Source organism: Meriones unguiculatus, chromosome 18 (genome assembly GCF_030254825.1).
Source record: "Meriones unguiculatus strain TT.TT164.6M chromosome 18, Bangor_MerUng_6.1, whole genome shotgun sequence".
In the NCBI taxonomy this organism is placed as follows: domain Eukaryota; kingdom Metazoa; phylum Chordata; class Mammalia; order Rodentia; family Muridae; genus Meriones; species Meriones unguiculatus.
Genome location: NC_083365.1, coordinates 2,474,373 through 2,487,624, shown reverse-complemented (window position 1 = coordinate 2,487,624; position 13,252 = coordinate 2,474,373). Strand labels below are relative to the sequence as shown.

At 44.2% G+C, this 13,252-nt stretch overlaps 1 protein-coding gene across 1 annotated transcript in view; it reads right to left on the bottom strand.

Moving 5' to 3' along the window:
• Positions 1–498: 498 nt before the first annotated feature.
• The window catches only part of LOC132649076 (grainyhead-like protein 2 homolog), a 32,790-nt gene continuing 20,036 nt past the window's right edge, over positions 499–13,252 (bottom strand). Inside the window, exons 7-9 of the mRNA XM_060372147.1 lie at positions 12,050–12,135; positions 2,327–2,391; positions 499–613 (exon numbers count right to left, since the gene is read on the bottom strand). Coding sequence (XP_060228130.1) covers positions 499–613; positions 2,327–2,391; positions 12,050–12,135 — 266 coding nt within the window. The remainder of the gene's footprint in view (positions 614–2,326; positions 2,392–12,049; positions 12,136–13,252) is intronic.

Genomic DNA, 13,252 nt, shown 5'->3' with positions numbered 1-13,252 from the left:
GGTTCCAGGCTAGAAAATGGGTGTCCTCTTTACCCCACCCATGACGACTGTGCCAAGAAGCAGCTCATCTTGTCCATCTACTCAAGAAATGTGGAGAGGTAAGAAAAAAGGCATCGCAGTTCCCCAGGCTCTTCGAGATGAATGGACTAGCTGTGTTTCCCTTGAAGGGGGAACTCTGGAGGTCTCAGGTGGAGCTATCAGTAACTTGTAGAGTCCTGGAGGGCCTGGACTCCAGGCTCTTGGGGAAAAAATGGACAATAAATAAGGGCCTGACAGGCTTAAAGAACTTAGCCGAGGGATACAGGCTTCAGCTCCAAGCAAGTAGAAGAGTTGACTGTTGGTCTGTTGGTGGGCCTTGGGCCCTGCCCCCTTCCAAGCAGTCTTGTAACAGTCACTTGAGATGGGTGAGATGGGTCTCCAGGTTGTAGGGCAGCGAGCCCACCTCTCCCAGGAAGGAGTGCACCGGAAGCTCCTGTCAAGGGGACTTGGGCCCAGTGCTCAGATCTCCATAAGCGTGATCTTGAAGCCTTCCACCATGCTCTCCATGTTGAGGATGAAGGTGTCCTCATTTGAATAGTGTTCAATGATGTTGTCATCCATGTTCACTAGGATGCTGCCGAAATTGGGTGAGATGGGGTGGGGTAAGAAACAAAGCCAGTGAACAGAGGGCTTTATGCAAGAGCAGCCTTCAAGCTACTGACTAATCACATTCTTAGGCCTCTCTGTATTTTCATTACAAACCTCAACTGCCCTTGGCTGAACACACATGTACAGTAAAAGTTACATATGACTCTACAGCAACTATAAAGGCAAGTTTTATCAGCAGCGCTTTGCAAGTAAGAAACAACTCAGTAAGGTCAATGGCTCTCCAACTTCACCCAGCCAATGAACGCCTGAGCTGGGTCTAAAGCTGGCTTTGCCTCACCCCAAGCTACTTCACCTCTTCCTGGCTGCCTACTCCATGGTGGTTTGGTTTCAAGAAAACCAACTTCCAGAGTCTATCTGTGATTTTTTTTATATAAATTTTGTTTTTGTCTTATATTTGAGTGTTTTGCCTGAATGCATCTCTGTGTACGGTATGTGTGCATTGTGCATGGTACCCTCAGAGTTCTGAAGACCAATTTAATCCCCTGGACTAGAATTGCAGGTAGTTGTGAGATGCCATGTAGGTGCTGAGAATGAAACCAGGGTCCTGTGGAAGAGCCACACACGCTCTTAACCAGTAAAGTGTCCCTCCAGCACCTCTATCTGTGACTGAGAAGTGCCTGAGCCTGTCTCACTCTTGTTAGCCAAAGAGATTTCCACTTGAGAAAGAATGACTCCCTGAATCACTTTATAGTGGTGTCATCAGGGATGCTGCCATACCTTCAGTTTGTTCTTTTACGGAATTAAAAGGCACCCACGCTTAGTGGGCTGATGTTGGGATAAAAGCCTTATGCATAGGCCTTCACAGGCCCAGTGCTGAAAGGCAGTGCTATCAGCAGTGTGTTTGTCCACACTGAAGCTCTCTAGCCAGCAAGACTTGAGGCTTCACTCAAAGTGGTATCCCCAGCCTACTGCACTGATCTTGGAAAGAACTGCAGCACACATTCACCGAGTGTCTAACAGGAGTTCAAGTTTGATGCTCCGTCAGCCAAAGACTGCAAAATCAGAAAGCCCGAGAACCCAGGTCATATTTTCTTTATGAAAAGGGTCCAGAAGAGTTTTATGGTACCTACTCCCAAAGAGGAAGCCTTAGAAAGGTCTTAAGAGGGGCAGAGGAGAGGGAAGCACTTGATCCTTGAGGCCATTGAAGCGGCCCACCTCCCTGCAGGCATTGAATATGCTTTCTGTTTACTGAAAGTGAGACCTGGGGCAAATACTTAAGCAGGCCCTGGGCTTCATTCCTCCTCAGTGAGCCTGTGAGGAGGAAATGGAGCAGGGAACCCAGAGGCTCCTCACCACCCAACCAGGAAGGACTAACTGTTCACTGTTCCTTACCATGTGGGCGAGCAGCCTGACGCCCATTTGAGATTTCATTAATGATTACCTTGAAATAATTTCCTTTAGCCTCAGCTAATTTTTGTCCGTACTGTGTCACTCAGAAGCCAATGTGAAGAGCTACATGTAGTTCTGCAACGTCATTTTCCCCGATGTCCCACCACCTCTAGACTACTCCTGCCCATGTCAGTAGATGAAAGCACCTCGGGTGACATGTTAGAAATGCATTGTGGGTCTCCCTGCCTGAACTGCTAGCATCGTGGGCCACGGATGTGACAACAGGTAAAGCTATATTAAAAATGTACCTTGCAGACAGGGCAGCTAGCTGAGTTAGCTTTTTTCTTACCCATTTTTGCTCTTCTGATAAAGCTTTGTGATTTTCTCCACTGGCAGCCCATACTTCTCAGACAGCTGAAACATGAATAACAGGAAAGTGGTCAGCAGAGAGCAGGGACACACTGGGAAGCACAGCATTCCAGCTCAGACCTCACATCTGAGCACAGCACAGTCCCCTAATGAGACACGTCAGGAAATCTCATGATGAACACTTTCCCTGCACTAACTGCTGAGACCATTCAGCCTAAGCCACTGGCTTTATAGATTAACAAAATAAGGCGTAGAGAAGTGAATGGAGCCCCAATCCACGTTAGCAGCCACAGGGTCACAGCTCACTAACTATGGCCCTGACTAGTTTCACCAAGTCATTATTTCCTCTGCCCTTAGAAGGAAGAGAAATGCAGCTCATGCTTCGCAGTGTGTCAGAGCCCATGTCTAGTGCCATCCCAATTTTGATTCTCCCTTTGGATAGATCTTAAATCACTCAGCAAAACAATCTTGATAAAAGTGGCATTTCCAATCCCTTGGAAAAAAAAACATCTACTCACAATGTTGGATTAAATAGGTAGCCATGCATCAAAACACATTTCAACTGAGCCACTTGCAGTGGTTCACCCCTGTGAGCCCAGCCCTGAGGTCAGCATGAGCGATGGAGTGCTCTCCAGACCAACCTCAAGAGGTAGTGAGAGAAAAAGTTCAGGTGGATAAAAGATTTATATATGAAAGATGAGACCACTGAGACCATGAAAGCACAGGAAAAGATAAACATGAGTTCATTCTTCAGATAGCCATCATCGTAAGTACAGTTTTTCCGGGAGACATGACACCTGCAAAACAAGCCTGAATAGTAATAACTGTGGAATTCTGAAATATCAGTAGCTCAAACATACCACAAAGAAAAATAATATGCTCGGAAGCATTTTAAAATACAAACAATATATACAGAGCAAACTGCTTCGTTAAAAAGAACTCGATGGGGAACAGGGCAGAGAAGAAAGAAAAAAAAAACAGAAAAATTATATACAAGAAGAATATAATCAGGCAATAAGCATATGAAAACTGCACTGAACTTTTACTTAAAAATTTCAAATGAAAATAATGATAGGATAGTACTTTTAATTTAACTATCAAAAATGCAAATGAGCCAGGTGCCATGGCACACCCCTATAATCCCAGCACTCTGGAAGGCAGAGGCAGGTGGATCTGTGAGTTGGAGGCCAGCCTGGTCTACAAAGTGAGTCCAGGACAGAAATCCTGTCTTGGAAAACCAAGCGGGGGGCAGGGGGAAGGAAGGGAATGAGAGATCCAGCAGGTTTAAACATTTTCTGCTTTTGGTTTACAGCTCTGATGGATCTGATGCCCTCTTTTGGCCTCCATATGTACCTGCACACACGGCAGACAAATGACACATTAAAAATTAATCTAAAAAATCTAAAACGAAACAAAACTGAAGTCATAATCTAATGTTGGTCAGAGCATGAGGAAACAGCAGTGTTCAGATTCTATATAAGGAATAGTGACCCTCAGCCTCCTGGAAAAGAAGTTTGACAGAAGCATAGTTTTTAAAAGTGAATATGAGCCATTGACATCATGTCTAGTAATCGGACATACAGAAATACTCTCATGCTCAAACATGTTTGGAACATACCTGTTCATAACAGAGGAAAGTCATAACAAATATGCATTAAATATCTTGACATTTTCTTCACTTACACTTTAAAAATTGCTAGCATATTAGAGGGGAAAATAAGTGAAAATTTGTCAATATAGTATAATCTTATCTGAATTTTTAATGTTTACATATATTTAAATGTATATAAAATATTTAAATGACATAGCAATCTATTAATGATAGCTACATTGATAAATGGTCAGATTCAAGCTCCCTTTTACTTTGTATAATTCCACAGTGCTTATTTTTATGATTGTGTCATTTTTGTAAGTACAAAGTGGCAAGATGTATTCGAGAAAGATCTACTCCAACTATGTGCCATCCCCTCGCTAGTGGCTCACAGGTAAGGTTGGGACCCAGACTTAGGAAGTGCAGCACAGGCTAGAAAAGGGCTGCAGAACCCTAGGGGAGAGCTGAGATCCTGAGAAAAGTTTGTTCCAGAGAACCCTAGGTTCCTGCCTTTCCATCCCTACCACAGGGCAGAAAGACCTCTTCACCATATGTACACTCAGAAGCAAGACAGAGAGGCAGGGTGATAAAGACAGACTAGACAAGTATCCTCTTGCCTGCGTGGGGCACATCACTGGTGGTCCTGATGAGGTTTCCCCACAGCCACAATAAGGCCCAATGAACAAAAGTTAACAAAACAAAACAACACACTTGTTGGCCAGTGGGATGGCTCAGTGGGTAAAGGCCCTCACCACCAAAGCTGGCCAGGTGAGCTCAACTCCAGAAACACAAGGTGGAAGGCAAGAACCTTGACTCTTGCAAGTTGTTTACTGACTTCCACATGAACGTGCAAATAAATAGAAAAGGCAACATTTCTCACAAGAGCCTGGAGGCAGCAAAGAAAACAGGCCTTGTGTTAGAAGGGCCTGTTTGCAGAAAATGTAAACAAACAAATAGGCAGATAAAATGAGAAGCAGATGAGTAGCAGCTGGAGAGGCAAAAGCTAAGGGAAATGAATGGACACAGGAAGTCTCAAAAACACACACGCATGGTGGAAGACTTAATTCAGAATTGGAGAAATTTAGCAGATAAATTACAATGACACAGTTGGTCTAGTTTATATAATAGTAAATGCATATACACATACATACTGAATTTCCCAAAGATACTCTGTCATATAATGTGTAACAAAGACAATTGAACCATAATTCAATAAAATGAGAAATAAAAAGTTGAGAAGTTAATAAAAAATGTTAAGCCTCTCAGGAATACTTTACATTGCCTCTACTCTCTTCTCTCTTCCTCCCATTGAGGCCCCTACACTATTTAGCAAGCCCCTTGGTGTCCTATTTGCATATGCAAATAAAAGGGAGCCACTTCCATTTTAGACAGGTTGATAAGAGTGCTTTCCTAGTATACACAAGGCTAGGTTTGAGTCCCAAGACCACATAAACTGGGTGTGAAGGGTATCTGTACAATCTCAGCACTGCAGGTGGAGCATATGTTCAAGGTCAACCTCCCCTGCATAGCAAGTTTTGAAGGCAGCCTGGGACACATGAGACCCAGAAAGAGATGGAAGAAGGGAGAGGGAGGAGGGAGAGAGAGAGGAACCCGGTATGGTGAGCTAGCTCTGTCTTTTGAGCTCTGAACTGAATTCAGTTCTTGCTGAAATGGCAAGGCTCTCAAGAGTGACCTCACTTCCTTACTCATTCCCTGGGGATCTAGAACCACTCAGTGAACAGAACTAGTTCTCAGAAACTCCTTGAGAGCAGCCTGCTTCCACATTATTTCCTGATTACTTCCTCAGCATAGCTGGCCAGAGCCACAGCAAGACGATGCACAGAACTCGGATAGGACAACATACATACACCCATACTTAAATTAGCCTCAAACCAGAACCTTTCTATGCCTTTCCCACACAGCAACTAGCTTGTTTTTTGGTGGTGTGGATCACGGATATTTTGTGGTGCATTAGCATTCGGCCTGCAGGGTGGAAAGCTGGCTCAGAGGCCAAGAGCACTTGTTCTTCTTGCAAAGGACTCGGGTTCTATTTCCACAAGGATGTTCACTACTTCCTCATCAGTAGGGACAGATGTGCACAGACATACACACAAAATAATGAATCTTTAAAAATTTCTGTATGCATTTCACAGTATGGGCTGCACTCACCCACCGCACTGGGTGCTACTCATCTTATCCCTACATCATATCTGATGTACTATCCTACATCACAGACACTTTCTACCATCTTGGTGACTGCCTTTCATAATGCCATTGCTTTTCTTTGTAATTCAGTTTTAGTTTAGATACTTAAAAGCACTCTCAAAGAGTCAATGGATTTGAAATTGCAAAAGGCACCCATGGCACAAAAAAGTAGGAAGCCCTGGATAGCATTCCTTTCTGTGCATAGTGCTTGCTGCATGTGTACGTGTGCTGGGGGTAGGGGGAGGGGGAGGATGGAGTCCCCAGTATTTTCACCTAATTATTCTCACTCAGTTGCCTTCTAAGATTTGGCTTTGGTTAGTGTCACTTGCAATTTCTTTTTAATTTTCAAGTGAAAAAGTTTGCTTACTCAACAGCAGTAGTCTCATGTCTGTTCAGTCGCCTTTTTTTCTAAAAGAAAAAGGAATCGATTCCTGGCTCCTCTTTTCAGTAATTAGGCTCTCCACTCTCCAAAGCATGTACTTGGCAAAGGGCTGATCAATCAACTGTCTATCCCGCCTCTTTCCCAGATGCTTATTATCGATTCTTGCTTTCCCTTTACTCTTTGTGTGACTGGCATTGTTTATTCTTCTTTTATGTAAACATATGGACATCTGCCTACCTAGACTTGAGTTGATGGAGAGCTTAGGGTGGTGCCACCATTTGGGGTAGAGCTTGGTAAAAGAGGCACCTATGTCTTCCAGCCTCATTTTCCCTATCTGTAAAATGGTGATGATGCTATTTCCATGCCATGTTCATAGGAGTATGACAATAATTAAAAGGAGCCTGTAGCACTCAGCATGGTGGGACATACTCTGCAAATAGCAAACATTTGCAACAAACATTGTGCCCAAGGCCTGAGGATATGCAACTGACAGCAAGAGACAAACCCCTCGGGACTGTATATTCTACTGGAGAAAAGAAGGAAGGAACACCCAACCAATATTAGGTATGCCAGGTGGTCTGGCTTCTTTCCTCTTGCAGTAGCAAAACATTCTGACCATCAGCAACTTGAGGACAAAGTTTATTTCCTCTTATACCTCAAATACCAGTCTGTTACTGAGAAGCTAAAAAACTCAAGCAGGAAGTAAAGCAGAAAGGCAGAAAGGAAAGCTGCTTACTGGTTTTCTGACTGGCTCTTGCTCAGCCATCTAGAGACAGTGCTGACTCAGCAGGCTGGGTCTTCCCATATCATTCATCAGTCAAGACAATTTTTCACAGAAATGGCCAAAAGCCAGTCTGTCTCAGGCAATTCTTCAACTGAGGGTCCCTTGTCCTAGGTGACTCTAGGTCATGTCAAGTTGACAATAAAAACTGATCAAGACACCAGGTTGAAATAAAATAAAGCAGGTGGAGGCACACAGAGAAGAGGTGTTATTTATGTGAGTGGTCTGACAGGCCCCACGAGCTGGGGGTGAGCAGCCCCAACATCGTGATATGAAAGAAGAGCATCCTGGCAGAGGGGACAGCATGTGCAAGAGCCCTGAGGTCTGAGTGGCTTCACTGACCTCCAGAACAAGCTCCGAGGTTCTGTGGTCAAAGTTCACTCTTCATAAGGTTACTATGTGGTGGTTTCAGGAATGGCCCCCCTAGACTAGTGTGTATGAATGCTTGGCCCACAGGAAGTAGCACAGTTAGGAGGTATGATCTTTTGCTTGCTGCTGTGTATGCTTGTGGTAAGAGCCAGGCAAGCTCTGAAACAGTCTCAAGAAACAGCAAGCCCACACACCTCAGTGGTTAAGTGGTTAAAGTGCCTGCCACACAGCATGGGGACCTGAGTCTGGATGTCCAAACTGCACGTTTAGCCAGATGCTGCAGTGCACACCTGCAATGGCCGAGCTCCCATGGACTTGCAGCAGGTGCTACAGCAGAGACTGAGCCTGTCTCAATCAGGGGGAAGCTGAAGTGACCTCAGTGTTGTCCTCTGACCTCTACACATGACACAGCCCATGCTCACTGATGAAAACACATGTGCACACACATACACACAAACACCAGTTTTTTTAAAGTGAGCATACCACCTTCTAGCTAACCGAGCTACTGCACCCATCATGTGGCCTGGCTCACAGGCTGTAGGACATCCATGTGGGCTACAGAAAGTCACCACCTCGGAACTGTTCATGAATCTGTCTGATATGGTACCTTCTGATTCAAATACCAGTTCACACCTGAAGGAAGGGTGGAAACACAGTTGTATTTTTTTTAGGTGACAGAGTCACATTTCATCACTGTCAATAATTATTTTCTTTTTTAAAAAAGTAAAAGACTACTTTAAAAACAAAACCAGAAAAAACGTATGACATGAAAGAAGAAAAGAGACTGAAGGAGGTTGCCAGAGGTTGGGGACAAGAGGTGAGAAGACTGAGGGAGGAGAGTGTACTAAAACTCACTTCATTCAAAAATGTTTTAATCTAATGTCTTGTATGCTAATGACAAAACTGCAATAAAATAAGTAAAAGGGAACATATATCCAAGTAACAGAGTCATGGCTGAAGACAGGGAATACTGACCACTCTACTGTACTCTTGACACGTTTACATATGTGGATTCATTTCACACAAGCACATATCACCCATATTTATGCCACTAACAATACGGACATCTATACAGTCTGCCCTCGATAACTGCAGGCAGCACCCACAGGGTTAAGTGACTAAAGATCAAAAGTATTTTATAAAAGTTGTGCTTGTGCTGAATATGTATAGACATTTTTTGCCATTACTTCTTAAACAATGCTATCTACATAGCTTTTACATTCATCAGGTAGTGTAACTAGGGATGGTTTAAAGCAGATGGAGGATTGCCGAAGTTGCGTAGGAATATGCTATTTTATATAAAATACATGGACTTGAGTACTCATGAAGTTTAGTATTATGGAAAGTTGTGAAACAAATTCTAGATATGGAGAGATGATGTATAAATTTATGTATTCATTTTATGCATACATATTACAATATATAGGAATACACATACATTACACATGCATATTATATACCCATGTACATATTTATTATAACATACAAACATGTACTGGTAAATGTGAGTATAATAAAATATCCTGGTTCTCGGCGGATCCACATTCCAGTCAGTTTTCCTACCTCACACAGAGACACAAATCAACTCAGGATAGAATTACATTAGCTGGAGAAATGGCTCAGTGGTTAAGAGCACTGCCTGTTCTTCCAGAGGACCTGAGTTCAATTCCCAACACCCACATGGCAGTTTACAACTGACTGTAATCCAGCTCCAAGTGACTTGACACACTTACACAGACATATATACAGGCAAAACACCAATGCACATAAAACAAATAAATCATTTTTAAAAAGAGAACTACATTAGTAAGCTCTAGTGTTCTTCAAAAGACACCATCTCCATCACACGCTGATGGTCCCCTTCGACAGAGCCTGTGGTCTTGACACCCCTAAGGTCAATGAACTTGGTTTGTAGATCACTACCAGCCCACTTGTGGACCCTGAAAAGGCTCTTCTTGACCACCTTTCCCACTTGTAACACTCCAGAAGCAAGCAGGTAGTTTGTGTTAAACGTTAAGGAAACTTTTTTGTTCCAAGTTGAAAGGAAGATGAAGCCAGAATTGCCTGAAGACTATGACTAAAGCCATGGAGGGAACCTGAAGTTTCCAAGGCTTGCAGATCTCTCTACCCATTCCCCTGCCTCACCCCCATTTACCATCTACCAAAACAACACAGGAGTTGAAGGGAGGCTGAAAAGTTAGAAAAGTTGCTGTTGAGTAGGTGAAGTGACCTTTTGTTCCACAGTGGTCCAGTGTGAACACATCTTCAGGGTACTTATGAAAGTAGACAGAGGTTACAGAAGGAAAAAAAAACACCAAGGACCAAAGCAGGATCCCAGCATAGCACAGCAGTTCAAACCTGTTCTAGATCTGTGGTATCCATCCCTCAGGCTGTTCTAGGAGTTGGTTAAATATGGATTCCTACAAGGCCTCATGGTATATGCTTACAGTCCCATAATCCCTGTGCTCAGAAAGGTGAGGCAAGAATCCAGGTCAGCCTGAATCTTCAGCAACATTGCCTCTTCAGCAGGAAGGACTAAGAATGTGCATTGAAATAACCTCTAGATACTCCTATAAACAATTATTTTATCTGCTCTTAAAAACCAGACTAAGGTATGGAAGTGGACAATGATGTTCAGAGAAATCTGACTATTTTACATTATTTTGTAGACCATTTATCCATCCTTCAGCAATTTCAAGGTCATTAAAAAAAATCTTGGTCCATCCCTTCTAGGGCTTTTGTAGTATCTGTTCTTTCTAATCAGTTTAAAATTCAGAGCCCATGATGGTGGTGACACAGCCTTTAGTCCTGGCACTACCGGGGCAGAAGCAGGTGGATCTCTGAATTATATAGGCCAGCCTTGCTTATACAGTCAGTGAATTGCAGGTCAGCTGGGGCTACACAGTAAGACCCTGTCTCAAAACAAAACAAACAACAAAAATCATAGTTCATTAGAAGTTCCATAGTCTTTCTTGCATTTGCTTCTGGATTTGTTTCTGCTCTGAGTAGAATAGAAATCAATAGTCCCCACAAGTCACGACAAATAAAAAGCTGCCAAGCCTCCTCCTGTGCTTTCTGGAGAGTGACAGTGTTGCTCTGCTCAGAATGACCAGGGTCATGAAATGCCAGAGTGGGAGCAGTATGAAACCCACCGTGGCCACATTCTTCTAATTTTTTTTTGATTACTACTCAGAACTGTAGATAGACACTCACAATACATTCACAATATCACACAGCTGTTCTCTCAAGTTCCAAAACATTCTCATCACTTCCACAGGAAATGCACTAGTGTAGATCTTCCTTCTGCTCCCCAATCCATGGCAAACTTGCCTGCTTTCTCTCTCCCAGAAGTCATTGATTCTGGACATTACTGATAAATTGAATCGTGTAATAGAGGGCATTTTGTGTCTTCCTGCCAGTTTTACTCTGTATATACTCCTAAAGAATTGGAAACAGATGTCCAAACAGAAAGTAGCCCATGAGCATTCACAGCAGGGCATTCTCAGGAGCACCCCAAGAAGGAAAAGCACATGGACCTGTCAGCTGAATGAATGAAAAAAAATGAAGTATGTTGTGTTCATACAGTGAATGATTACTCTGCCAGTAAAGAGAAGGAAGCGCTGGTTTGTAGCATGTTCTAGCATGGACACACACCAGGGAAAAGTACAAATGAAAGTGATCTCAGGCCACTGTGTTGTGTGGTCTACACATAGGAACTTCCTCACGTACTGCAGTGTTCAGCCATAAGCCCAAATATCCCATCCGATGCATTTCTCAGACCAGCAGCCCCCAGGAGAGGTGAGAGGCAGCGCTGGTCCCCATCACTGCCACAGCCTATCCCCTACTGCACAGCTGTCTCTGAAACTGCTCATACTGAGGCACAGTCAAAGCTAGGTGAACAGCGTGTGAATAAAACACAGCTTTCCCTAGGTCGTGCTGCTAACCCTGGCCTAGGGCAGCGGAGAGAAGGGGAGAATCATCTCAAACCACTGCAGTTCTGCAGCAGATCTTTCCCCATAACCAACATGTCCTCTCTCCACTTTGGAATACGCTACCCAAGCCAACAAGGCACCATACATTTTTTGGTTTGTGTTTATTTGTACACTATATGCACCTAATTTGGTTTTATTAAAACAGATAAACAAAAGCCCCATGTTATCCTTCCTCCAAAGCATCTGACTGGGATGATTAGTCTGGAACCAATAGGAATTTGGCTGTTATTCCAAAAGTCTGTCTTAACACGCTGATAGGCTGACACAGACATGGATATTTACAAAGAACTCGACTCTTCACTTTCTTTCTGATTCTGGAGCCACCTAAGTTCTGCCCAGGTGGCAGGGCAGGGACTCTGGAGGCTGAGGGGGCTGTGGCTTACCGCTTCCATCAGGCCCTTCACTGTGGGCGATCTCAGCATCAGGGCGTCGAACACGTCATCACTCTCCTTCCGCACATACAAAAGCACTGCAAGAGAAGGGGACAGCCAGCGTGACTCCTGTCACATGGGAGTCTCAAGCTGACACCACCTGCTCTGCCAAAAGGCCAATGACTACTGGGATGTACCAGCTCTGACACCTAGATCCACACTTTAGTTTCTCAAGAAAGGCACACAGTCTCCTCATGACTACTGTTCCCTGTGCTCATTCAGTGAATACCACTGAAGGCTCCTGGGTGCCATAGGCTGTATATACCAAGAGCTGAGGTTGTGGCAGAGAGCTAATAGACCCCATTCTCTGCCTTTAGGGAGTTTATGGTCCATTAGGAGAGACAGGCAGGTACCAGATGACCTAGACACCATTGTGAGAGTCATAAAGAAAGAGCCAAAAAGAGGATGCTTTCCAGACAGCTCCTACCATGGTGAGGTGAGGGAGAAGGCTAAGATACTCAAGTATCTCTGAGTTGTGAAGAGCATAGAAGCACCAAATCTAAAAAGGAATGACACCAGGAGAAGAGAAGGTCAGGCAGACATTCTCCTGCACAGGCTTGGAAGGGTACCAGGGTAGCACCTAGGACAGTCCAGGAAGAACTTAGGATGCAGAGAATCACAGATTTGGGTGCAAGTCCAGCTCAGCCCCTGCTGTGACCCTAATGACTTAATCTTTCCCTGTCTGGATAATCTGTGAAGTAGGACACTAGCATCCAGCACATAGGTGCCTGCTGCCAGTTCTGGGAAATAAGGTCCATGTGGTAGGCTTCATCTAGGCCCAGCACACAGAGAGGCTCAGTCTTCAACCTACAGAAGCAACCAGGAAGTAGGTGTGGCCCCTGTGCCCTCCAGCGAGGGCATAGATTTTCCTTTCACTTCTCTGTAAGAGCTCTGAACTGGGGAGTGTGCAGGCTAAGATGGGCAGGCACTGCCGATCTCAGCAATGTAAATGGACCTTGGGAGGCTAAGATGCACCTGTGGGGTCCCACAAACATGGTCACCCTTGCTTCTGCTTCCCCTGACCACTGAGCCCTCCTCCTGTGCCCACCACTCCAGCAATCATGCTGAAAGGGCAGCTTCCAGAAAACAAAAACAAAACAAACAAACAAACAAACAAACAAAAAACTGGCCACTGTCATTCAGGTGCAGTCCGGC